The sequence below is a fragment of the Sorex araneus genome, chromosome 2 (assembly GCF_027595985.1).
Source record: "Sorex araneus isolate mSorAra2 chromosome 2, mSorAra2.pri, whole genome shotgun sequence".
In the NCBI taxonomy this organism is placed as follows: domain Eukaryota; kingdom Metazoa; phylum Chordata; class Mammalia; order Eulipotyphla; family Soricidae; genus Sorex; species Sorex araneus.
The window spans coordinates 131226680-131248607 of record NC_073303.1 but is presented as its reverse complement, the minus strand read 5'-3'; the positions used below and the strand labels follow the sequence as shown (position 1 = coordinate 131248607).

Here is a 21928-nt window from a genome sequence, read left to right as displayed (position 1 = left end):
GCCAGGGGTGATTCCTGAGTGCATGAGCCAGGAGTGACCCCTGTGCATCGCCGGGTGTGACCCAAAAAGCAAAAAAAAAAAAAAAAAACAAAAAAAAAAACCTACAAGAGCTGCCCCCTCTAGGCCTGTTCCCTACCTGGCTCCAGAGGCTCAAATATTTCTAGAGTTGCTTTCTCATCAAGGCAGAGTCCATATTTTCTGTTCTAAATAAAAGCAAATATTAAGGTAATATATGAGTGTGTTCACATAGAGTTTAAAATTTCTCAAGTTCTCTTTAAGTTGAGTAAATTGAGGGAAGGAAGATAAGCTAGGAAAGTAAAGGTGATAACGAGCACCCAGACAGATTGAACCTTATAAGCACAGCACATTTATTTTAAATAATAAATAGTATTGGAGAAGGATTGGGGCCATAAGTAGTCAGAGCTATTCCTTGCTCTGTGGTTAGGGATTGCTTCCATGGTGTTTGAGGGACCATGTGGTGCTGTGGATCAAGCCAGGCTCAGTCACATGCAAGGCAAAACACCTTAACCTTGTATTATCTTTTTTTTTTTTGGTTTTAAAACTTTATTTGCATATTAAAAAATTGTGCATTCCAATATAATTAAACCATTTTAAAAAATGGTACTCAGGTTCAACTTTTTTTAAACAGCTTGCAGGACACTTAGAACCAACCAGGTGTACCCCAGCGAGTCCGGCCCAGCTATTCCTTCCCCCGGCATACATGCAAGTTCGTTCCCTTTCAACCAAACAGATGGGGGAGGCAAGGCGCCTCGTTGTCAGTAGTTCTCAAATCTTAAATGTGAAATGGGGCAGCACAGTCATTTAACTTTTAAACTTTATCCGACCTCGTTGCATCTTAACAAAGTTAAACAGCTAAAATTAAAATAAGAAGGCAATGCTTGTGGAATGTACAGTGCATTTCAGCGGTGGCCGCTCTTTATGATTTGCCATCTTGCTTCTCCTGTTCAATTGTTTCTTTAGAAGGCAGCAGATTCTTCTCTTGCGTTTCAGTCTTCTTCAACTTCTACTTATCGAATTTCTCAATCTCCGCCATATCGGGCTTGTCAGACATGGTTGCACAGAGGCCAAGAAGGCACAACGGGAGTGAAGTAGAAGCCGAGCAGCGACCACCAGCGAATCTGTATTATCTTTCTGACACAAAGAAAACCCTGTAGGAGGGGCCGGAGCGATAGCACAACGGGTAGGGCGTTTGCCTTGCACGCGCCCGACCCGGGTTCGATCCCCGGCATCCCATATGGTCCCCCAAGCACCGCCAGGAGTAATTCCTGAGTGCAGAGCCAGGAGTAACCCCTGAGCATCGCTGGGTGTGACCCAAAAAAGCAAAAAAAAAAAAAAAAGAAAACCCTGTAGGAAAACAACAGGCAGAGTCAAGCCAAATGGAATAGATGGTCTCCAGAGAAGGGCAGACAGCTCTAAGGGAGGCTGGCTACGTCATTTCAATAGCCTTTAGGAGAACAGAGGCACCAAAGAGCCATATTGGACTATGAGACAAAGGCCCAAGTTAATACAGAGGTCAGATCCCACAGCATGAAGAACTGGCTCCTTCTTTTCTGTCCAGCTCCTGTTCCCCATTATCAACCACTATTTCCTGGTACTTGTGGCAGCTGGAGCATATCCAGACACCCAGTCTCTACACAGAAGTGCAAGGGACACTGCAGACACAAAGCCATCACCAAGCTTTGTCAGCACCTGGCCTGCCCTGTGCAGCTCAAATTAGGTAGGGACAGAAACCAGGCCATCACTATGTGGAGTTAGAGAAGTACACAGTTCAAGAAGACAGGTCCTGCAGAGAAAGGGAGCACCATATGACCCCACAGAGGCATCTTGTTAGAGACAGGAGATTGGAGGGTTGGAGTGATAGTACAGCAGGTAGGGCACTGGACTTGCACACAGCAGGCCCGAGTTGGGTGCCAGCATATTATACAATTCCCCCCATCCCTGCCAGGGTAAGCCCTGAGCACCTTTGGGTGTCACCCCAAAATCAAGAGAGAAGATTGGATGCAGGGTGATGGGATGGGCCAGACTCCAAGTCTGACTCCTGCATACTTCCTGACTGCCAGAGTGAAAGTGCACAGGGAGTCTGGTCTGGGAGGGAGGGCAGCAGGAAGAGGAGGACCATCCCTGTGGCCTCAGCCACCATAAGACAAATGGGGCAGCAGTGGCACAGGGCAAGAAACTTCGCTGCAAGAGCGGGTATGGCTGTGCCACCGCCGAGCCTCTGCACAACATTTGGGCCCTTGCTGCAGACCCGGGTTCCCATTTTCTTGATATGACACTAAAAGCACTACAGCTTGTATCGGAGGTTGGGAGAACTTCTTAACACCTATGAAGTTCTTTGGAGCAGCATCGTTGATCATCCTCAGGTGCATCTGGTTTCCTTCAAGGCTCGACAATTCGAGGGCACACTGCAGTCCTCAAGCCAGACCAAACTTTCAGCCGTACCGTGGTTCCACACCACACTGTGTTCAGGAGGACTTGGTTTACACACGGGCTGTTTCCAGTTCGACCGTCTTTCCGCAGCTCCAGCCAAGCCGTCGTTCCAAAGGGACTGGGATTCCCGTTACTCTCAGCGGAATGCGCTTTCACCCGGACCGTGTTCTAGACGGACCACTACTCCTGCGGGACCATAGCTGAGCCGCGCTAGGCGCCGCTGCAGCCAGCTGCTGCTTCCAAATAGACAGTGGCTGCACGATGACGCAGGGTTCGTTCCAGCGGGATCGCGGCTCCAGATGCAAAGTAGGACCGCGTCTTCCCGGAACACTCATTTACTCTTCCTGTGCATACATGCTCCTATGTCCCTACACAGCTGCAGTACCGGGGGTTGTGGTGATGGGAGGCTGAGGTCCCGGTGGACGAGGCACCTGCGCAGGGGCTGACATCCCAGGTGCACTCTAGCCCCAGTTATTTGTTTCTCCCTGGCACCGTCCCACTTTGGTTTATGCCAGATTTGCTACATTAGGGCACTCCCACCTGTCTCCCGTGGTGGTCTCCCGTGGTGGTGGTGGTGGTATCTGGCTCTGGGAAGTCGTGAGTTGGGCTGGCTGGACTCAAGAGTTTAGCTAATTCCCTAGTAACAGGAGCCCACCGGGAAGTTTCAGGCGTCCTCCCAGAGCTGTTCTGCTTAGAGTTTCTGTAGTCCTATGGCCATCGGGGAAGACAGGCTTCCGGATGAGCCTTAAGACAAGTCAGAACGTGAATGTGGGAGAACACTAAGAATAGAAGCCCCTGACCCATCTGGAAATCAGGAGAGGTGGCAATGCAGCAAGAGGTAGCCTCGGCCCGATTTCAGTGCAGGCTCTCTGCTGGGGGTGGTACCTCCCCCATTGTGTCACATGGATCCTGAGCCTTTCTGCTTCTCTGAACCCCACCGTCCAGTCAACCCGGCGAACTGCACCAGGGATTCCGCCCTGTCTAGCCTCCCCCCCTCCACACACCCCACAGGACAGGAGCCAGAGATATAGTGCAGCAGGTAGGGCGCTTGCCATGCACATGGCGGGCCCTGGTTCGACTCATGGGCCCTGTACACCGCCAGAAGTAATCCATGAGCATCGTCGAGTGTGGCCCAAACACCCTCCCCCCCCAAAAAAAGAAAAGACCTTTCACTGGCCCCACACCCTTCTGCGATCCTCCCAGCCTCACCTCTATACACGCCTCCCCTGGACTTCGACCCTGCACTTGGGTCAAGGCCACTCCGAAGCTTTGGGCCAGGATTTCTGCTCCCCATGCAGAGAATACTTGCTCCTTCCACAGGGCTGCTCTAGCTCCGGGCCCTGGTAGCCTGGGAAGGCTCCGCAGTCTAGATTCGCAGCGCAGAGCTGGGAGCAAGCCCTAGCACCTCCGGGTGTGTGGCCCTCCAACAAGAATCAGAGTGGCCACAGCGGGACGCCAGACCTTCACGCCACTCCGGACTCTGTCCCGATCCTCCCCGACGCCCGCCCCAGTCTTCAGGGACCTAACTTAGAACGTCCTTTACCGCATCCCGGAGCTACCTAGATTGCCCTGGCCTTCCTGGACTCCCACGCCCATTCCCCTCCGAATCCGCTCCGGACCCCGCCCCAACTCCTTGTGGGGGGCCTCTCAGTCCCTCAGCTCTGGCTCGGTTCCGGCTCTGGGCTCCGCCCACACCCCGCCCCCGGGCTAAGGCCCCGCCCACACGCCCGTGATCCGTTTCACCAATCACGGGCCCGCCCCCTGCCTAGGCCCCACCTCTTTCCTCTCGCGCGCGCCCCGCAGGGAACCACCGAGACTGCCGAACCTCCCGGCCGCCCAGAACGGCCGGAAGTGTGCGGGCCCTGGCCGGATCCAGGATCTGGGCCAGCTTCCGACGGCGTCCCTTGGTCTCGCCGCCGGCCGCCCTCGGGAGCTTGAGTCCTCTTGTTCCTCGAGCTCCTCGCGCCGAGGGTGAGTGGCCTCCAGCTGGCCTTCGCCCCTCGGCCCGCTCGCACTCTCCGCGGGGAAAGTTGTGGGCGGGCGGCCCGAGAGGCCGGTGCGCGGGGCATGGAGGGGGTCGGCACGGTCTCGGGCCCGCGAGGCCGGGCTCCTGCACGGCCCTCCCGCCGTATTTGAACCTGCCCCGGGGATCCCCCTTTCTTTCTCCTGCGTGTCTGCTCTCCCAGGACGCTGGTTTTCCGTCGTTACGGCTGGAAGATCCGGGCGTAGTGGCAGAAGGGACAGTCTCTTGAGGGGCTGGAGCGATAGCACAGCGGGTAGGGCGTTTGCCTTGCACTTGGCTGACCCGGGTTCGATTTCCAGCATCCCATATGGTTCCCTGAGCACCGCCAGGGGTAATTCCTGAGTGCCAAACCAGGAGTGACCCCTGTGCATCACCGGGTGTGACCCAAAAAGCAAAAACAAAAAAAAGGACAGTTTGATTCTGGCAGCCTCGCGACTGTGCTTGTAGCCAGGTCCGGGAGAAGATCTCCTGGCAGTGGTTCTGCTTCCTAAGGTACCCAAAGGACACTTGGTGAGCTGTGTCTCCCCTAGGGAAGCCCATTCTTCAGTTTGACTTCCCAGGAGGCTGCCTGTGAGAGGCTCAGTTGCAGTGAGTTAAATACGTCTTAGCTCACATCGGAGAGTTCATTGGAATGAACTTGCTTTACACTGGAATTTTGTCTTTTGGGGGCTCCCAGACAGTGCACCTGTTGGGTTATACTCAGCTAGGGTCTGAGTCCTCAGGGTTCAGGCTCAGCGATAGGGTGCTGCTTATCAGATGCACACCTTTGGTGCTCAGGGTTCCATGCAGTGCAGAGAACAAACTCAGGGCCTAGTATATCCATTCACTCCAGCCCTTTAGCTCTTTACTGCCCAGGGATGGAACTCAGGACCTCACACTTAGAAGATTAAGCACTCTAGCACTGAACGACATCCCCAGCCCAGGAAAATGTTTGTTTTGGAGCACTCCAGGGGCTCCTACTGGCTCAGTGCGTGTGTGTACTGCTGGTGGTGCTCTGCTGGACAGGGGTGCAAGTAGCACTGAATATTGAACCTGGGCTTTTAGTATGCAAAACTTGCCCGTCAGCCCTCATGTCCGCTTCCCACTCTATCCAGTTCCACTGACTACTTCAGCCACATCCCGGCACATGTTGATCTGTCCAGAATGATTTCCTGACCACCATTACCTGTCTGGTCAGCTTCTCAAGGAAGTTAGGCATCCAACGAAGTCAGAATTTTCTCTATTAAATGCTTTCAGGGAGCCTTGTACTTTGCAGCTACCAAAACTATAATTTTGTTTTGTGGTTTTTTTTTTTTCTTTTTGGGTCACACCTGGCGATGCACAGGGGTTCCTGACTCATGCACTCAGAAATTACTCCTGGCGGTGCTCAGGAGATCATATGGGATACTGGGAATTGAACCCGGGTCGGCTGCAAGCAAGGCAAATGCCCCACCCGCTGTACTATCACTCCAGCCCCAAGTGTGGGTTTTTTAATCACTGCTTCCTTCACTAGGCTGTGCTGTGTGAAGGCCAGACCCTTGTTCCCTGCTGCATCCCCATTGTGGCACCATGCACCACCACATGTGGCAGTTGTCCTGCACTGTTCCTAGAAGGAGTTGAACACACCACACAACTAACCTATGAACCAAGCTTCAGGAGGACACTTGAGCGCTGTGGCCACCTCAGTCCCATCCAGAGAACATTCCAGGTCAGAGGTGAAGGATAGCAGTAGATTGCATTCCCTGCTCTAGCTGGGAAGTCAGCGGGGGGGGGGGGGTGTGTGATATGTGCCAGTCCCCTGACCTCTGACCCTTCCATGATTGCCAGCAGGTCTCTCAGCCAGGACGTGTGGATTCCCGGCCACTAGGCCTCATGGTAGGAGCTGATGACCTCTGCCTCTCATGCTATGGGAGGGCCCTCACCTTCTATGCCCACTAGGTCTAGGCCTTGAAACTGACCAGGCTCTTAAGTGGAGAGAGCTATGCTCTGGACCCTCCCACCTCTCCATTCTATCCTCCCTTCCATTCTGCAGCCAGAGCCGACTGGGACCCACCCTGGAGTGCATGTGCCTGAGATCCATGGTAGTCCATGTCATGAGGGCTGGGGGGTGGCAATCAAGGATTCCTGGGTTCCTGGTGTGTGTCCTTTCAGGAGGCCGTGACGTTTGGGGATGTGGCTGTGCACTTCTCCAGGGAGGAGTGGCAGTGTCTGGACCCTGGCCAGAGGGCTCTCTACAAGGAGGTTATGCTGGAGAACCACAGCAGCGTGGCTGGACTAGGTGAGGCTGCATCTGTGTTCGTGGTAGAGGCTGTGTGCACGGGCTTTTCCACCACCTCTTGGTTCAGGACTCACCCTCAGAGAAGTCATGTTGAGCAGGGCAGGCAGCTGACTGCATGGCACTTGAGCAGTGCTCATAGGGTCGGTGGACTTTCAGAGATCAGCTGCCTTTATCTGAGCTAGCTGTAAGGAATAGAGCCTAGTTTGGGGGTACTTGAGACAGTAAAAAGAAGGTAGCTGGGAAGTCAGAGCTTTTGTGGTCCCAAAACAAAGGTGGTGGATACCTTCCTGTTTTGTGTGTCTGTGTGTCCTTCCTGTCACAGCTCCTGTGTGTTGCATGCCCCCCCTTTCCCCTGATCCTATGTGCTTCATGTTTATCTCTCTCAACTTGTATTCCTACAAGATGTATTTTGCGAAGGAGGTCATTGCTGTCTTGATCCCTCTGGGGGGTAGTGGGTGCTGTTGGGGCCATATCTGGGATAATCAGGGACTGCTTCTCTTGGTTCAGTGTTAAGGAGTCATTCTAGTGGTACCCTAAATCCATGAGTTTTTTGTGGTTTTTATTTTCAGCTTTTTGGATTACACCTGGCAATGCACAGGGGTTACTCCTGGCTTTGCACTCAGTAATTACTCCTGGTGGTGCTTGGGGGGTCCATATGGGATGCTGGGAATCGAACCTGGGTCGGCCACCTGCAAAGCAGATGCCCCACCCACTGTGCTATCGCTCTAGCCCCAAACTCCTGAGTTTTGATTCAGTGAATTCTGTGCTGCTTAGTAATTCATTATTCTGTTTGCAAGGGGTTATAGCCTTAAGTGGTGATGATTTGTTGGATGGTGTATGCTTGGATTTGGGTTGGGCAGTCATTGATAGGGCTCTCTTGACAGTGCTATTACCTCTTCATGTCCTGGGAGCCTGTGGTACGTGGATGCCCTTGGATTGGCTGCAAGATCTAGCAATCAGGGGCAGTCAGGATTCCCTCATGGGGCTCAAGTGACTGGGTGAGGAGTGGCTCTTAGCACCTAGTGGTTTGAAATTTGAAACTGTTTCTTCATCATCCCTAAGCAGCCCCCACTCTAGGTGCCTGCTCAGATGACCTGAGGGAGAGCCCCTGCTCTACTGCACCAGCGCTTTCTGTGCTTTGCAGACTCTGGGGGTCTTTGGTGGGGGGGCGTCCTGGTTCTCTATGAGGAATGGGCTAGGAGTGGATTGCTCAGGAACTGGACCATAGAGGCAGGCACTGAGATCCTCAGCCCTGGGATTCCCTTCAGAAGCCTGTGCCCAGATTCATCCTGGCCCTTCACTCCTGGGCACCCAGGGGCCGAGGTCAGTACAGTGCCCCTGGCCATGCCAACCCCATCCCCTTCACGCCACCCCACAGCAGGGATCCTGGTCTTCAAGCCTGAGCTGATTTCCCGACTGGAGCAGGGGCAGGAGCCGTGGGTACTTGACCTCCAGGGACCGGAAGGCACAGAAGTGTCCTGGACCTCCCAGACAGGTGAGGCCTGGCCTGTGGCAGAGGGTGCTGAGAAACTGGTGGGGAGGGGTCAGATCTGCACCTGGCAAGGGCTGAGAGGCAGGACATCAGTGGTTGACTTCAGGGATAACTGGGTAGGCTTGTTTGTGCCAGAGAATGTGTCATGCCATGAGGGTCCTGCCTAAAGTCCAGTCAGGGTGTCTTGAGAGATGAAAAAGCGAGGCCCTGTGTATTTCAGCAAACATGGCATTTATTTCGATCCAGGTTTTTCCTGATTTCTAATATTACCGACTCTGGGGTGGGGGGTGCACTGAATGAGGGGAGTCACACCCAATGTTGCTCAGGGCTTACTCTTGGTTCTGCACTCACATTTACTTCTGGTGGGGTTCAGGGAACCATATGGGATACCCGAGATCAAACCCAGATCAGCTGTGTGCAAGGCAAGCGCCTACCCCCTGTACTACCTCTGCAGCCCTTATTATAGACACTCTTGTTTTGGTTAGTTGGTTGTCTTGCTCAGGCTCTGCTCGAATGATGCCTGACTGTGCTTGGGACTCTGTGCAGGGACCCTGTGCATTTCCAGGGATTGAACGGGGATCAGCCACATGTGAGGCAAGTGCCCAATCCCTGTGCTATATCTGCAGCCCAGTTATCAAGGAACATATAGCAAATCTGAGGGAGGTATGCAGTGTGGCTCAGAGCAGCCTGTCAGGAGCATGTGTCTTCCTGAGATGTTCCCTCTAGAAGTCCTTGGGTCACTCTGACTTCTCATCACTCTCTCGGACTGTTCTGTCCTGGTGTTATTGTAATGAAATACCACATATTGGTGGATTCAGTCTACAGGGACACATCCAGGAAGAATGGCTAGAAGGGTTGGAATGTGATGTCTTGCATGTGAGAGGGGCCCCACGTTGGATTCCCTGCACTGTATCTCCCTCATCACCAGGCCTGAGACCCAGAGGCCTTGCTCTGAAACAGGACAGAACCTCATTCTCTGTTTTTGTTGTTATGTTTTGTTTTCGTTAGCTGTGCTCACCATTTACTTTCAGTTCTGTGCTCTGCATTGCTCCTGATGGGGCTCAAGGGACCATATGTGGTACCAGAGAATGAACCCAGGCCAGCCACATGCAAGGCTAGAGCCTTAACCCTGTGTGCTCTCTCTTTGGCCTGAGCTTTGCTCTCTGGACACTGGATGGGAGGATCCTTTCTACCTCTTCCTGCTGCTGGTGGCTCTGCTGTGTCCCCCCTGTCCTTCACACAATGGACCCTCTGCCCCACTGTGACTCTGGCTTCTACTCCAACTCTAAGTTCAGTTTTTGGGGCACCTGCCACCTTACAGTAAAGGCTCCTACTGGGGAGGGGAAGTGCCACGGTGTCCACTGTGTCAGTCGTGTCTGAGCTCCCTGAAGACATCACTCTTCACTGTGTCCCGAAGTCATATCTGTGGCCCTTGTGGTCTCCAGGGCTACCTGGACGCAAGTAGAACCTTGAGGCCACAGCAGGTCCAGCAGGAAGAACTGTGTGTCCCTGTGCATGACTCGAGGTAACCTCTTCAGTTGGTTGGTTTATATTCGGGCTTGGGGCCACAGCCAGTAGTTATCAGGGTTACTCCCAGTGGTACTCAGATCATGTCCAAGGGATGGAACCTGGGCCCCCCACATGTGAATCCTGTACTTATCCCCTCTGTATGTCTCCCAGGCTCCAAAGAGTCTCCTTGGAGTAAGTGTGGACAAGACTCCCAGAAGCTTGACAGTCTAATTCTTATTGACCTTGGTTCTGTGATCAAAGGCCCTGTCTCCTGTGAGGACAGGGGGTCCCTTTGGGTAGTTCCAGGGAGGTGGGGACTCCTGGGAGGAACAGCCATGCCAGCCCAGCTCAATTTAGCCTCTGTGATAGTTCAGTGATCTTGCATACTGCCAGTCCTCCTGGTGTTAGAATAGCAACATGAAAAGTGTCACCAGAGGTTCTCAGACTAAGCATAGCAGGGCTGTGACCTCTTGAGTGATATGTGGTGCTTTAAACCAGCATCTAGCAGAGAAACTTCTAGGCCCAGAGATAGTGTCGGAGCCTGGCTATTGCCATTGTCACAGTCCCCATCCCCAGTGGAGCAGTTGGGAGTACCTTGGCCAGGCTCCTGGAGGGGCCCTTGCCCCTCTTGGAGAGTGAGAACTGGGGCTTCAGCTCCGGTGCCAAGGAGGCCCACAGCTGCTGTCTTAGGTGAGTACAGTTAGCAGTCAAGTTTGGAGGTTATGGTCTTTTTATTTATTTTAGTCTTTGGCCCATCCTAGCAGTGATTGAAATTGCTGTGACTTAAAGATGGCCCCAGGCTTGCATGCAGTGCATGCACTTCAGCCTTTACAGACCTTTTTTCAGGGGTTGGGATGCTCAGGGGTTACTCCTTAAGGTGTTTTGGGGGACCCTATGGGGTAAAGAAACTGAACCCAGGTGAGCCTTGTGCAAGGCAGGCAACGCTACTCGCTGTGCTTTCTTCAGCCTCCGCTCCAAGCCTGTTTAGTTGTTTTCTTTTGGGGCCACACCTGGTGGTGCTAAGGGGTTACTCCTAACTCTGCACTCAGGAATTTCTCCTGGTGGGAGGGAGAAATTTGGGATGTTGGAGATGGAACGTGGGTCAGCTGCATGCAAGACAGATGTCTGACCCACCGTACTGTTGCTCCACCAACCCCTCCCCAAGTCTGTTTGGGGCTCAGTAAACTCATTTGGGTGGTGAATTACAAAATCTACAAAATTGGGAGGGATTGGTCTGTGTGATGCCCTCGTAGATCACTGCAGGTGCTTGTGAGGTGTCCTGTCCTCAGCATAGGTGGAACAGCAGTAAATGCTCCTGAAGCCTTGTTTGGTTTGGTTTGGGAGCCATGCCAGGTAGTGCTCAGGGCTTACTCCTGGCTCTGTGTTCTGGGGTCACTCCTGGCCAGCTCTGGGAACTGTGTGGAGTGCCAGGGCTCAAACACAAGTTGGCTGCATGCAAAGCAAACCTGCTGTACTATTTCACCAGCCCTAATTTCTTCTTTCTTGGGGGATGGGGAGCATACCCAATAGTGTTCAGGACATACTCTTGGTACTGTGTCCAAGGATCACTCCGGGGGCGGGGGGAGGCATGCTTAGGGAACTGAATGAGGTGCCAGGGATGGAACCCAGGTTGGCACCCTCCCCTTTGACTTGACTTGGAATAAGTCAAGCATCACTCCAGCCACTCTCGGTAGCATGAAATTTTTTTGGAAAGGTGCTTTCAGGGGGCTTGGGTCACTTAGGTTTCTCTTTTTTTTTTTTTTTTTTTTTTTTGCTTTTTTGGGGTCACACCAGGCGATGCACAGGGGTCACTCCTGGATCATGCACTCAGGAATCACCCCTGGCGGTGCTCAGGGGACCATATGGGATGCTGGGATTCGAACCCGGGTCGGCCGCGTGCAAGGCAAACGCCCTACCCGCTGTGCTATCGCTCCAGCCCCTGGGTCACTTAGGTTTCTCCAGAGCTGCAGGAAGCACCTTCAGTGGTTTTTTTTTTTTTTGCTTTTTTTTTTTTTAGGTCACACCCAGTGGTGCACAGGGGTACTCCTGGCTCTGCACTCAGGAACCACCCCTGGCAGTGCTCAGGGGACCACATGGGATGCTGGGAATCGAACTCGGGTTGGCCGCGTGCAAGTCAAACACCCTACCCGCTGTGCTATCACTCCAGCCCGCACCTTCAGTGTTGAGCTTTGGTTGTGCCTGTGTGAACCTGGCTGGCTGTTTGGAAAGACTCTTTGTCAGGGGAGGTACTCAAGCACAGAGATGTAGACTCTGTTGTGGGCTTGCAGAGAGTGGCCATGTGATAGGGAGCAGAGGCAGGCCTGGGTGTGCATGAGTGTGGGGGTCTGGGACACAGGGAGGTAAGAACCTGACAAAGCAGCCTGGAACCAGCAGGCCCCACATGGCTGCAGTCATGGGGGCCTGCGTTCTCATACAGCAGGCAGAACAGCTCACACCTGGCCAGTGGGCACCACTAGGGCTGTGCAGGAAGTATAGGGAAGCACGTGTCTGGAAGTCATTGGCCATCCCACCTTGCTGAAGTAGATTTGTTGTGGTTGATGGGAGATAGACACAGGTGGGACAGCAAGAGCAAAAGGTGTGCATCTGTTGGCACAGACCTGCTCAGGTGAGGTACTTAACCTCTGTGAACCACAGCCCTTCTCTGTGGGTAGCTGTTCTGCTTCTGTGAAGCCCAATTGAATAACAGCAGTTCCTTATGCACAGAAGATGCTGTGTGAATAGGACCCTGCCACTCCCGGGACTAATGGGTAGGACACTGTCTTGAGGAGCAGGAGCTGGCAAAAACCCTGGGCCTGGGCCTCACAGCAGGATAGAATTTGGCTGGTGACGCGCCGCATGTGCTGATGGCCACCAGGGCCATGTCTAACTTTAATAAAAGTGATCTAGGGTTGCACCGTAGGAAGGAGGCTGACCTTCATTGGACTCCGTAGAATAGCAGGTATCCTGGGGCCAGTGGCTGTGACCACCTAGATGCATCTAAGGATCTACTAGGAGTATAGGAGTCCTCTGGTGCATCTGGAAAAAACTGACTTGAGCCTACGCCCCTACCCAAGGTCCAGCCTAATAGAAGACCCTCCTAATGTGGGTCTTCACCTCACTGGCACTCTACCTGCCCCACACACATTCCTGGACCAATGTTCGCCCAAGCCTGCCTCTTCTGGATTGAAGGTCCCAGACTCCTCGCCCTGCTTAGCACTCACTGGTAGAGTTCTTGGTGTCTGTGGCATAAGCCACTGCACATGCCACTCCACCCTTGTAGGAGGGTGGTCTTAAGTTCTGCCAAGGACATTGACCTCCAGTTGTACGCAGAGTAAAAACACAAAGGAAATCTTTGCTTTTGGTTCAAACCCAGCTGTGTTCAGTATACTGACCTTATGTGAGGCTGGGGAATCAAACCCAGGTCGGCAACTTGTGTGGCTAGCGTCCTCCCTGTTGTACTGTCTCTCCAGCCCACAAAGGAAATCTGAGACCTGTCCAAGTGACATACTGTGGTTTATCTGCCTGAGCAGCCAGTCTGGGAAGGAGCCTATTCATTCTTGGGGGCTGGTGCGATAGCACAGCTGGTAGGGTGTTTGCCTTGCACATGCCAACCCAGGTTCGATTCCCAGTATCCCATATGGTCCCCTGAGCACCACCAGGGGTGATTCCTGAGTGCAGAGCCAAGAGTGACCCCTGTGCATCGCCGGGTGTGACCCAAAAAGCAAAAAATCATTCTTACGTAGGATCTACACCCCAACCTGGTCTAGCCCACTTAGCACAGAAGATAAATAAGGAGTATTTTATTTCTTTCTGGTTTTTGTGTTGTTTTAGGGCCACACTGGGCAGTGTTCAGGGCGTACTCCAGGTTCCCCAGTGGTGCTCAGGGAACCATAGTCAGCCACATGCAAGGTAAATGCCTGTCCCGCTGTGCTGTCACTCCAGCCCTGCCTTTTATTTCCTCTTGATTTTAGGTTATGCAGTTGAAACTGACGGTGAGCTGGCCTCTGAGGACAGGGGCAGTCTCAGATCAGAATCCCAGGTTGTAGGGATAAGAACCCTGCAACGAGGTTTCCCGCAGAGCCCTGGTTTTGGAGACACCTGTGATTCTGAGGTCCAGTTAGGCCTGCTGAGCAGTCCCAGGCGAAGGGTGCACCTCCTCCTCCAGAATGCCCAGGGGAACACAGGCACTATGGCTCTCTGCAAGACCTTCACCAAGGAGGAAACCCAGGGACCTGAGGAGCTGACTCAGCCCAATGAAAGTGAGGGAGAGCAAGCAGAAGGAGCCACCCCCAGATGTGATGCATGTGGCAGAAGTGTGAGGTGTACTGCAGGCATTATGGTGCATCAGGGCAGTAACACACAGAGGAAACAAGGCCAGTGTCAGAAGTGCCAGAGACCGTTGCAGTGCTTCCAAGGCATACGCCAGAGCCACTGCCATGGAGAGAAGCCCTATGTGTGTGAGGAGTGTGGGAAAGTCTTCAGGCTCTGTTCCCAACTGAACCAGCACCAGAGGATCCATACTGGGGAAAAGCCATTCAAATGCATTGAGTGTGGCAAAGCCTTTCGCCTGAGTTCAAAGTTGATCCAGCATCAAAGAATCCACACGGGAGAGAAGCCGTATACGTGTGAGGAATGTGGGAAAGCCTTTGGGCAGAGTTCCAGTCTCATCCACCACCAGCGGGTGCACACAGGAGAGCAGCCCTACAGTTGTCCCGAGTGTGGGAAGGCCTTTAGCCAGCAGTCACAGCTTGTCAGGCATCAGAGAACACACACCGGGGAGCGGCCCTACCCCTGCAAGGAGTGTGGGAAGGCCTTCAGCCAGAGCTCCACGCTTGCTCAGCACCAGCGCATGCATGCAGGGGAGAAGGCACATGTTCTCAGAACACCAGAAGGCCCCAGCCTTGTCTCCCATCAGAGGGTCGACACCACAGAGAAGCCATTCAAGTGTGATGCCTGTGGGAAGGCTTTTCGGTGGGTTTCTCGCCTTAGCCAGCACCAGCTGACGCACACAGGAGAGAAGCCCTATAAGTGCAACAAGTGCGCTAAAGCATTTGGTTGTAGCTCACGCCTGATCCGCCACCAGAGAACTCACACAGGAGAAAAACCATTTAAATGTGAGGTGTGTGGTAAAGGCTTTGTCCAGGGCTCACACCTAATTCAGCATCAGAGAATTCACACTGGAGAGAAGCCCTATGAGTGCAGTGACTGTGGGAAAGCCTTCAGCCAGAGCTCAAGCCTCATCTACCACCAGAGAATTCATAAGGGGGAGAAGCCCTACGAGTGTGTGGAATGCGGGAAAGCCTTCAGCATGAGCACACAGCTCACCATCCACCAGAGGGTCCACACGGGGGAAAGGCCCTACAAGTGCAGCGAGTGTGGGAAGGCCTTCAGTCAGAACTCCACCCTGTTCCAGCACCAGATCATCCATGCTGGAGTGAAGCCCTATGGCTGCAGTGAGTGCGGCAAGGCCTTCAGTCGTAGCTCCTATCTCATCGAGCACCAGAGGATCCACACAAGAGCACAGTGGTGTCACGAGTATGGAAACACCCTGGATGGCCCCATGCACGTGAGCCGAAAAAGAGCTAGCATTGTAAGGAAACTGCATAAATGTGATGAATGTGAGAAGATATTCCGATGGCGTTCTCACCTTGTTATACATCAAAGAATACATACTGGAGAAAGGCCTTATAAGTGCAACGAGTGTGGCAAAGCTTTCAATCGCAGCTCAAGGCTCACTCAGCACCAGAAAATTCACATGGGATAAGCCTTTTTCCCTTATAAATGTGCATTAGTGTAAAGAAACCTACAGCCTTAACTTGATTCACACAGGATCATTCACACTGGTGAGAAATGAGGTTGGGAAAGATTCAGAATTGCTCTCTTAAGAAAGACAAGGCTAATTCAGAGTTTCCCATTCCATAATGTCTACATTTCTGCCGACTCACATGCAGAGTTCCTAGCTCATGGTCGAGACTCCTCGCAGGCTGAGGACAAGTTGTGAGAACTCTGCACTCTGCCACATGAGTAAGCACAGTTCTCAGGCTCCAGGAACTCTTGTGAGCCATGGTGAGCCCGGATTCGTGGCTCAGTTCCTGTCCAGCCATATCCCACATTAGAGTGGCCCAGGAATATAGGGGTGCCCAGCCACTGTGGCTGCTATGAGGGACTTGGGAACAAGGTGCAGGCCCCAGGATGCGGCGGGACACTGGGATGTCATCTGTCCCCTGAAATCCAAGACCTGTTGGTTTATCTGGTGGTTGTGGGTAGTGACAATTAAATGACGTGAGAATGCCTATGTTGTGTCCAGTAGGGTTCACCCTGGGGCACCCCAGAGGCCAAGTTGTCATACTTACTGGAGTTCCCAAAGCTGCTTTCCCACACAGGTGGCAGCCTGTGAACCTTCTGGCCACTCCCTGGAGAGAGGTATGTCATGGGCATGAATATGCTGGTGTGTTTCACCCCCTTGACTGCAGTGGGGCTCAGGTTCCCCCCCATCCCCCAGACCCCACACAGGTTCATAGCTGGCAGGGCGGGCACACCTTGTCTGCAGGTGTTCCCTGCTGATGCCTTGAGAAGGGCCCAGTGTAGAACAGCCAGCCAAGGGCCAGTGGTGTACACTGGAGTGGGAGGGAGGCCAAACCCGGGGAAGCCTGTGGAAGCATCTGGGGCTGCACAGAGGTATGTGTACTCTCTGTCCAGCCAGCTAGACAGAACGCCTTATGAAGTCACCTGCCCTCAAGAATTGCCCAGAGCCCATGTATAGTTCCCAAGTGCTGCTCTGTCCTCTTCAGGATCCTGTGCACAGGGGCTGTGCTGGTCTCCTGAGGACACCAACAGCAGATGGTCTGTCAGAGGTATGTGCTTGGAAGCAGGGTGTCCCAGCCTCCAGGCCAGGCTGTGCTGCTTGTAGGGACTGAGACATTGCTGCCATGACCCTACACAACAGAAGCCCCATCCCAGGGCCTTCAGCCCCACCTCTGTGTCCCTAATCTAGGACCAGCAGCTGCTCTAGGCCCTTACAGGACTCTACTGCCCTCCTACAGGGTCACAAGACAAGGTCATGTGTGCCCCACCCACCACCACCCCTAGTGGTATGACACTGGCAAGCTTCAGGCCATGAAGGTTCACTGGGACAGTGCTGGATATGCCGGTGGCTGTTGGTCCTGTGCATGTGACCTGACCTTTAGGGTGCCTGATATGAGGGACTCAGATTTGGGTTGATTTGGATGGTAAGTGTTGATGTCCACACTCGAACTAGGGATGCAGCATGGGGAAAAAGCGTGTATTTCCCACGGTAAGGCTGTGAGTCCCACCCCTGGCTTCTCCTTTCTCTGTTCCTCCTAGAGAGTGTTCACACATGAAATGCTTTTCCCACTGACAGCTCTGTGGACTCTTTAACAGTGTGAAGCAGAGACAGTCCCAAGAGCTGCTATGTTGTGACCATCCGGGGGAGTGTCTGACCCATGCTCACTCCCACTGCCTGTGGGACAGTCTGAAGTGGGCCTTGGCAGGTGAGTGTGCACCTGGAGAAGGGCCCTGCCCAACTGCCAATGATTTCTACTTTATCAGCACAGCCACCCACCCAGGGCATTGCTGCGATCCTCATGAGAACAACCCCTGCACCCCGCCAATGGCAGGCAGCCGGCCATTGCCTTCTACCCTGTTAGTAAACACCCCTACTCCTGGGACACAGTTGAAGGAGTCTGTAAGATGCCAGGGTGGTTTACATGGTCTCAGCAAAGAAATGGACCGGTGGTTTTGTTGGCAGGGAGTGGGGTGTGGCTCACACTCTGCAGTGCTTTGGTTACTCCTGGCTCTGCACTTAGGAATTACTCTTGGTGGACTTGCAGGACCATATGGGATGCGAGAGATTGAACTTGGCTGCCATATGCAAGGCAAGCATCCTCCCTGCTGTACTATTGCTGCGACCCCAGAAATGGACATTCTGACGGTGCCCGGAGTACCCTTTTTTTTTTTTCCATTTTGGGTCACACCCAGCGATGCTCAGGAGTTCTTCCTGGCTCTGCACTCAGGAATCACCCCTGGCGGTGCTCAGAGGACCATATGGGATGCTGGGAATCAAACTTGGGTTGGCTACGTGCAAGGCAAACACCCCACCCGCTGTGCTATCGCTCCAGCCCAAATGTATACTTTTTTAATTTATTTTTTATTTTTTTACTTTTTGGGTCACACCTAGCAATGCACAGGGGTTACTCCTGACTCTGAACTCAGGAATTACCCCTGGTGGTGCTCAGGGGACCATATGGGATGCTGGGAATCAAACCCGGATCAGCCGCATGCAAAGCAAACGTCCTACCCGCTGTGCTATCGCTCCAGCCCCTCAAATGTATACTTTTTTTACACATCCCTCCTGACACAGACAAGAAGCCTATCAGGACCAGGTACACATGGTCTCGAGGTCTGTACATGGTCTTCTAGGGCAGTGGAGGCAGCTAAGAAGATCCAGCCCATCCTCAGGGAGGCCAGGCCTGAGCACTCCAGATGAGGCTGCGAGGTAGCACACTGTGTCCTACATCTAAACCCCTGTCCCCTGTATCAGACCCTTCAACCTAGCTTTTTTCTTTTTTTTTTTTTTTTAGCTTTTTGGTCACAACCGGCAATGCACAGGGGTTACTCCTGGCTCTGCACTCAGGAATTACTCATGGCAATGCTTGGGGGACCTTATGGGATGCTGGGAATTGAATCCGGGTCAGCCGCATGCGAGGACGCCCTACCCACTGTACTATTGTTCCAGCCCCTCACCCAGCATCCTTGCTCTTGGCTTGAACCCAGATTTCCAGGAGCCTTCCCCAGAGGGCCACGCCGTCTCTGAAGTGGCTCCAAGCAGACTGCAGCTCCTGCTGGGCCATAGCACAAAGCAGTGTAGGAGAGCCTCTCTGGGTGGTGGAGTTGGGGTGGAAGTTGTCTCCTGGACGCTGCAGGGCCTAACTACTCCTGTAAGACCTGTGGCCTGGGCATTGATAAGAACCCTGAGACACCTACTGGGGCACAGTAATGCCAGAGGATGCACTTAGGGAGCAGCCCCAACATCTGTACCCTGGCAGCAGCCTTTCTACCAGACTCCCAGCTGCTCTGTACCATATCCAGTGTGTCCCCTTCTTTGTTTTTTAGAGGTATGCCAGTGATCAAACCCCATACCCCCTTTTAAAGGCCTTTTAATTTGGGGCCTCAGTGCAGGGGTCACTAGGGCCATACTTGGCAGTGCCCAGGTGCCCTGAGGTGCTGGGCTCTGGGCATGCCAGGCATGAACTCCAGCCATTTGGGCCCCTCCCAAGTGGTCCTCAGGAAGTCTGGAGGCCCTCCCCAGTGCTGGCCAGTGAGTATTTTATGATCTGCTGAATCATGTTCATTTGGTCATCTCTGACCCCGTCCCCTGGGGTATGCATGGGGTCATTAAACCATCCACTCAACTCTTTGCTGGGCTGCTCAGCAGCCATGTGGCCTTGGGTCCCCAATCCCTAAGACTGTCACTCTGCTTCCTTGCCTCCTCTGAGCATGTGCTCAGGACTCACTACTTCAAGAAAGCCCCATCGCATACCTAATCCAAAAGGACAGCACAAACCTCAAAAACCCCATCCTGTGCCCCAGCATCACTCACGGGCCACAGGAGGGATTCATGCATCCATCTCCCTTTCACACCTGAACACTGCTCCCAAAGGTGACAGATAGAATGCTGGGGTCATGGAATAGAGCACTCAGGTGCCATCTATGGCCACTCAACAGCCTCCCCATGTACATGGCCCAGGCTGTTCCACACAGCAGGACCCTCACCCAGCAACCAAACCCACAGCCACGGAAGTGTAGCTTGAGGCCATCCAGGAAAGAACATTTTCAAGGGTTTCTTTACTTCCAAAATTGAGGGGACACAGCTATAAGCAAAAAGAGATGGACAGGTGGGCTGAGCTGCGATAAGATAGCAAAGTGGAGGCTGGGCTTGGTTCAGTCCTGCAGTCTGCGCTCACACTTCCTCTCCAGGTCGGCCATCTCCTTCAGGACCAGGGCCACGCTGTACCGCAGCTCCTGGAATTTGGCCGTGGAGACCTCAAAGCGATGCGCTGACCCATCTGACAGCTGCAGCTGCATCAGGACACTGGGCTGCAAGGAGCGAGCCAGGGCGCTGGTGGAGATGGCCACATCCACCCGCCACCGCAGGCCAGCAACATGGGGCAGCCCAGAGCCCTGCTGCTGGGCCAACGAGTCGAGGAGGGACCGCTGGCTCCCAAACACCACACTGGCCAAGTCCGTGGCCATGTCTTGTGGGATGCTGAGCTCCTTCAACTGCTCCCTGAAGGCCTCGGGCTTCAGGCTGGTGGGGGGAAGCCGCAGGGCCTGCTGGAGCAGAGTGTGTGTACCCGCCAGCAGCGCTCTCAGACGCTCCTGCTCCAGGTCGCCGGCGGCCAACAGTTGCTGGACAGCCTCCGGGCAGCCCTCTCCCAGCAGGCCGCTGACCACCAGCTTCAGCAACTTCCGGAAGGTGGCCCTGTCCAGGTCCCCCAGAAGCCGGGCCAGGGCGGCCACCTCTGGAGGGAGCTGGGACCCCAGGAAACTCACCCGGCCGCCGTGCGCCTCGCCCGGGTGCGCCAGGTACGGTGCGGCCGCGCCCATGGCCGACATGCTGCGATCCTCGGCTCGGCTCTGGCTCGTACCTGTGGGGAGAGCGGGAGGCCGAGTGAGCGCCGCAGGTGGGCGTGCCGAGGAACCCCCTTTCGTCGACCAAGGCCAGGAAGGGGACGGGAGGCGGGCGCACAAAACGTCTCAAGTCAGGGTCAGCAGAGCCAAGGGGAGGGGACTCGGCGGGAAGGGACACCTCTGCCGCTGCTCTCGGGCCACGATGACCCCACTGGGGGCCTCACCCTCACGTCGCGGGCGGGAACTCGGGCGCCCGCGCCCTTTTCCCGCACAGCCCGCAGGCCGCGCCGCCGGCTGCCGCCACTGCCCTCCGAGCCCGGGCCCGCCGCGCGACGAGTCCCCGTACCTGCAGCGCCTACCTGACTCGCGGGCTAGTGAGTGGCGGGTTTAGGCGGCGGCGGAAGTGAGCGAGAGTCCGGAAGCGAGCGGAAGGCCAATGGCAGCTCTGCAAGGCCCGGAGCCGGGGCGGGGCGGGGAGCGACTGGCGCGGGCGGGGCGGGGCGGGGCGGGGCGGGGCGAGCCGGCGCGGTGCGAGGCGGAGGGGAGCAGGTGTAATATGGGGTGGGGCCGGCGCGGGGCGGGACGTGACCTGGCAGTGGCGGCCAAGGCCGGCTGGCTGAAGCTGGCTTGCGCCCCAGTGGACCTGGACCAGGGACTGAGCTGCGAGGCAGGTCAGGAGGGAGAAGTAACCCAGCGCAGGGAAGGTCCCGGCCCAGCTGCCCTATGTGGGCTGTCTCTGGTTGTATTCCCCAGGAAGGCTGTTGGTGCCCGCTGTCCAGGGGAGCGCCTGGCCAGTTCCACCCTCGCAGAACCCGGGCTTCATTTACAGCACTGGTGCTTTGGGCCAATGGCACTCGGCTTGTGCTGTGCCAGCTTTCACGAATGTTCCTCAAGTGGCTCCGTGAGTGAACCTCCCAGTTTATTTTCACATATTGTCAGGCTTTGCCTGTCACATGTGGAGCTGCTGTGACCTCCAGGTCAAGTCTTTGGTTAACGGATTCTAATTAATTTTAGGTAGTTAGAAACAGCGGGTAAGGCATTTGTCTTACACGCGGCCGACCAGGGTTCGATTCCTCCGTCCCTCTCGGAGAGCACAGCAAGCTACCGAGAGTATCCCGCCTGCACAGCAGAGCCTGGCAAGCTACCCATGGCATATTCGATATGCCAAAAACAGTAACAAGTCTCACAATGGAGACGTTACTGGTGCCCACTCAAGCAAATCGATGAACAACAGGACGACAGTGCTACAGTAAGAAATGAAATTGAAAAAAAAATGAAATTGATGAGGAAAACAAGTTTATACTTAGTTTATGAGGAAATGCATGTATTTTCAGTGAGGATATATTTGTTTTGGGGCCACAACCCACTGGTGCTCAGGACTTACTCCTGACTTTACACTCACAGATGGCTCCTGGACGGGCTTGGCGGACCCTCTGGGGTGTTGGGGATTGAACTCTGGTCGGCTGAGCGCAAGGCAAGCACCTACTCCACTGCACTGTCTCTTCCTGCAGTGTCTGCTTCATGGCAGATGAAGGAACTAGAGTAG

At 54.3% G+C, this 21928-nt stretch overlaps 2 protein-coding genes and 1 pseudogene across 9 annotated transcripts; 1 reads left to right on the top strand and 2 right to left on the bottom strand.

Moving 5' to 3' along the window:
* Positions 1 to 371: 371 nt before the first annotated feature.
* LOC129401996 (thymosin beta-4-like) lies at positions 372 to 4111 on the bottom strand (annotated as a pseudogene).
* Positions 4112 to 4276: 165 nt separating this feature from the next.
* On the top strand, positions 4277 to 16025 carry ZNF7 (zinc finger protein 7). 6 transcript variants are annotated; one of them, XM_055125857.1, is made up of 6 exons: positions 4277 to 4422; positions 5967 to 6161; positions 6281 to 6328; positions 6605 to 6731; positions 8110 to 8226; positions 13704 to 16025. In XM_055125857.1, exons 3-6 carry the CDS (start codon positions 6326 to 6328, stop codon positions 15494 to 15496), a joined length of 2040 nt encoding a protein of 679 aa, XP_054981832.1. In that variant the 5' UTR covers positions 4277 to 4422; positions 5967 to 6161; positions 6281 to 6325; the 3' UTR covers positions 15497 to 16025. The 6 variants fall into 6 exon arrangements, with proteins under 6 accessions (XP_054981832.1, XP_054981835.1, XP_054981834.1 ...); XM_055125859.1 differs by having other exon boundaries at positions 4278 to 4422; positions 6284 to 6328; positions 6646 to 6731; XM_055125856.1 differs by having other exon boundaries at positions 4278 to 4422; positions 6284 to 6328.
* A 3552-nt stretch (positions 16026 to 19577) lies between these two features.
* Positions 19578 to 20850, bottom strand: COMMD5 (COMM domain containing 5). 3 transcript variants are annotated; one of them, XM_055125881.1, is made up of 2 exons: positions 20742 to 20850; positions 19578 to 20399 (listed from the first exon to the last, which is right to left on the bottom strand). In XM_055125881.1, exon 2 carries the CDS (start codon positions 20365 to 20367, stop codon positions 19693 to 19695), a length of 675 nt encoding a protein of 224 aa, XP_054981856.1. In that variant the 5' UTR covers positions 20368 to 20399; positions 20742 to 20850; the 3' UTR covers positions 19578 to 19692. The 3 variants fall into 3 exon arrangements, with proteins under 3 accessions (XP_054981856.1, XP_054981857.1, XP_054981855.1); XM_055125882.1 differs by having other exon boundaries at positions 20729 to 20795; XM_055125880.1 differs by lacking the exon at positions 20742 to 20850 and adding an exon at positions 20607 to 20738.
* Between the last annotated feature and the right edge of the window lie 1078 nt (positions 20851 to 21928).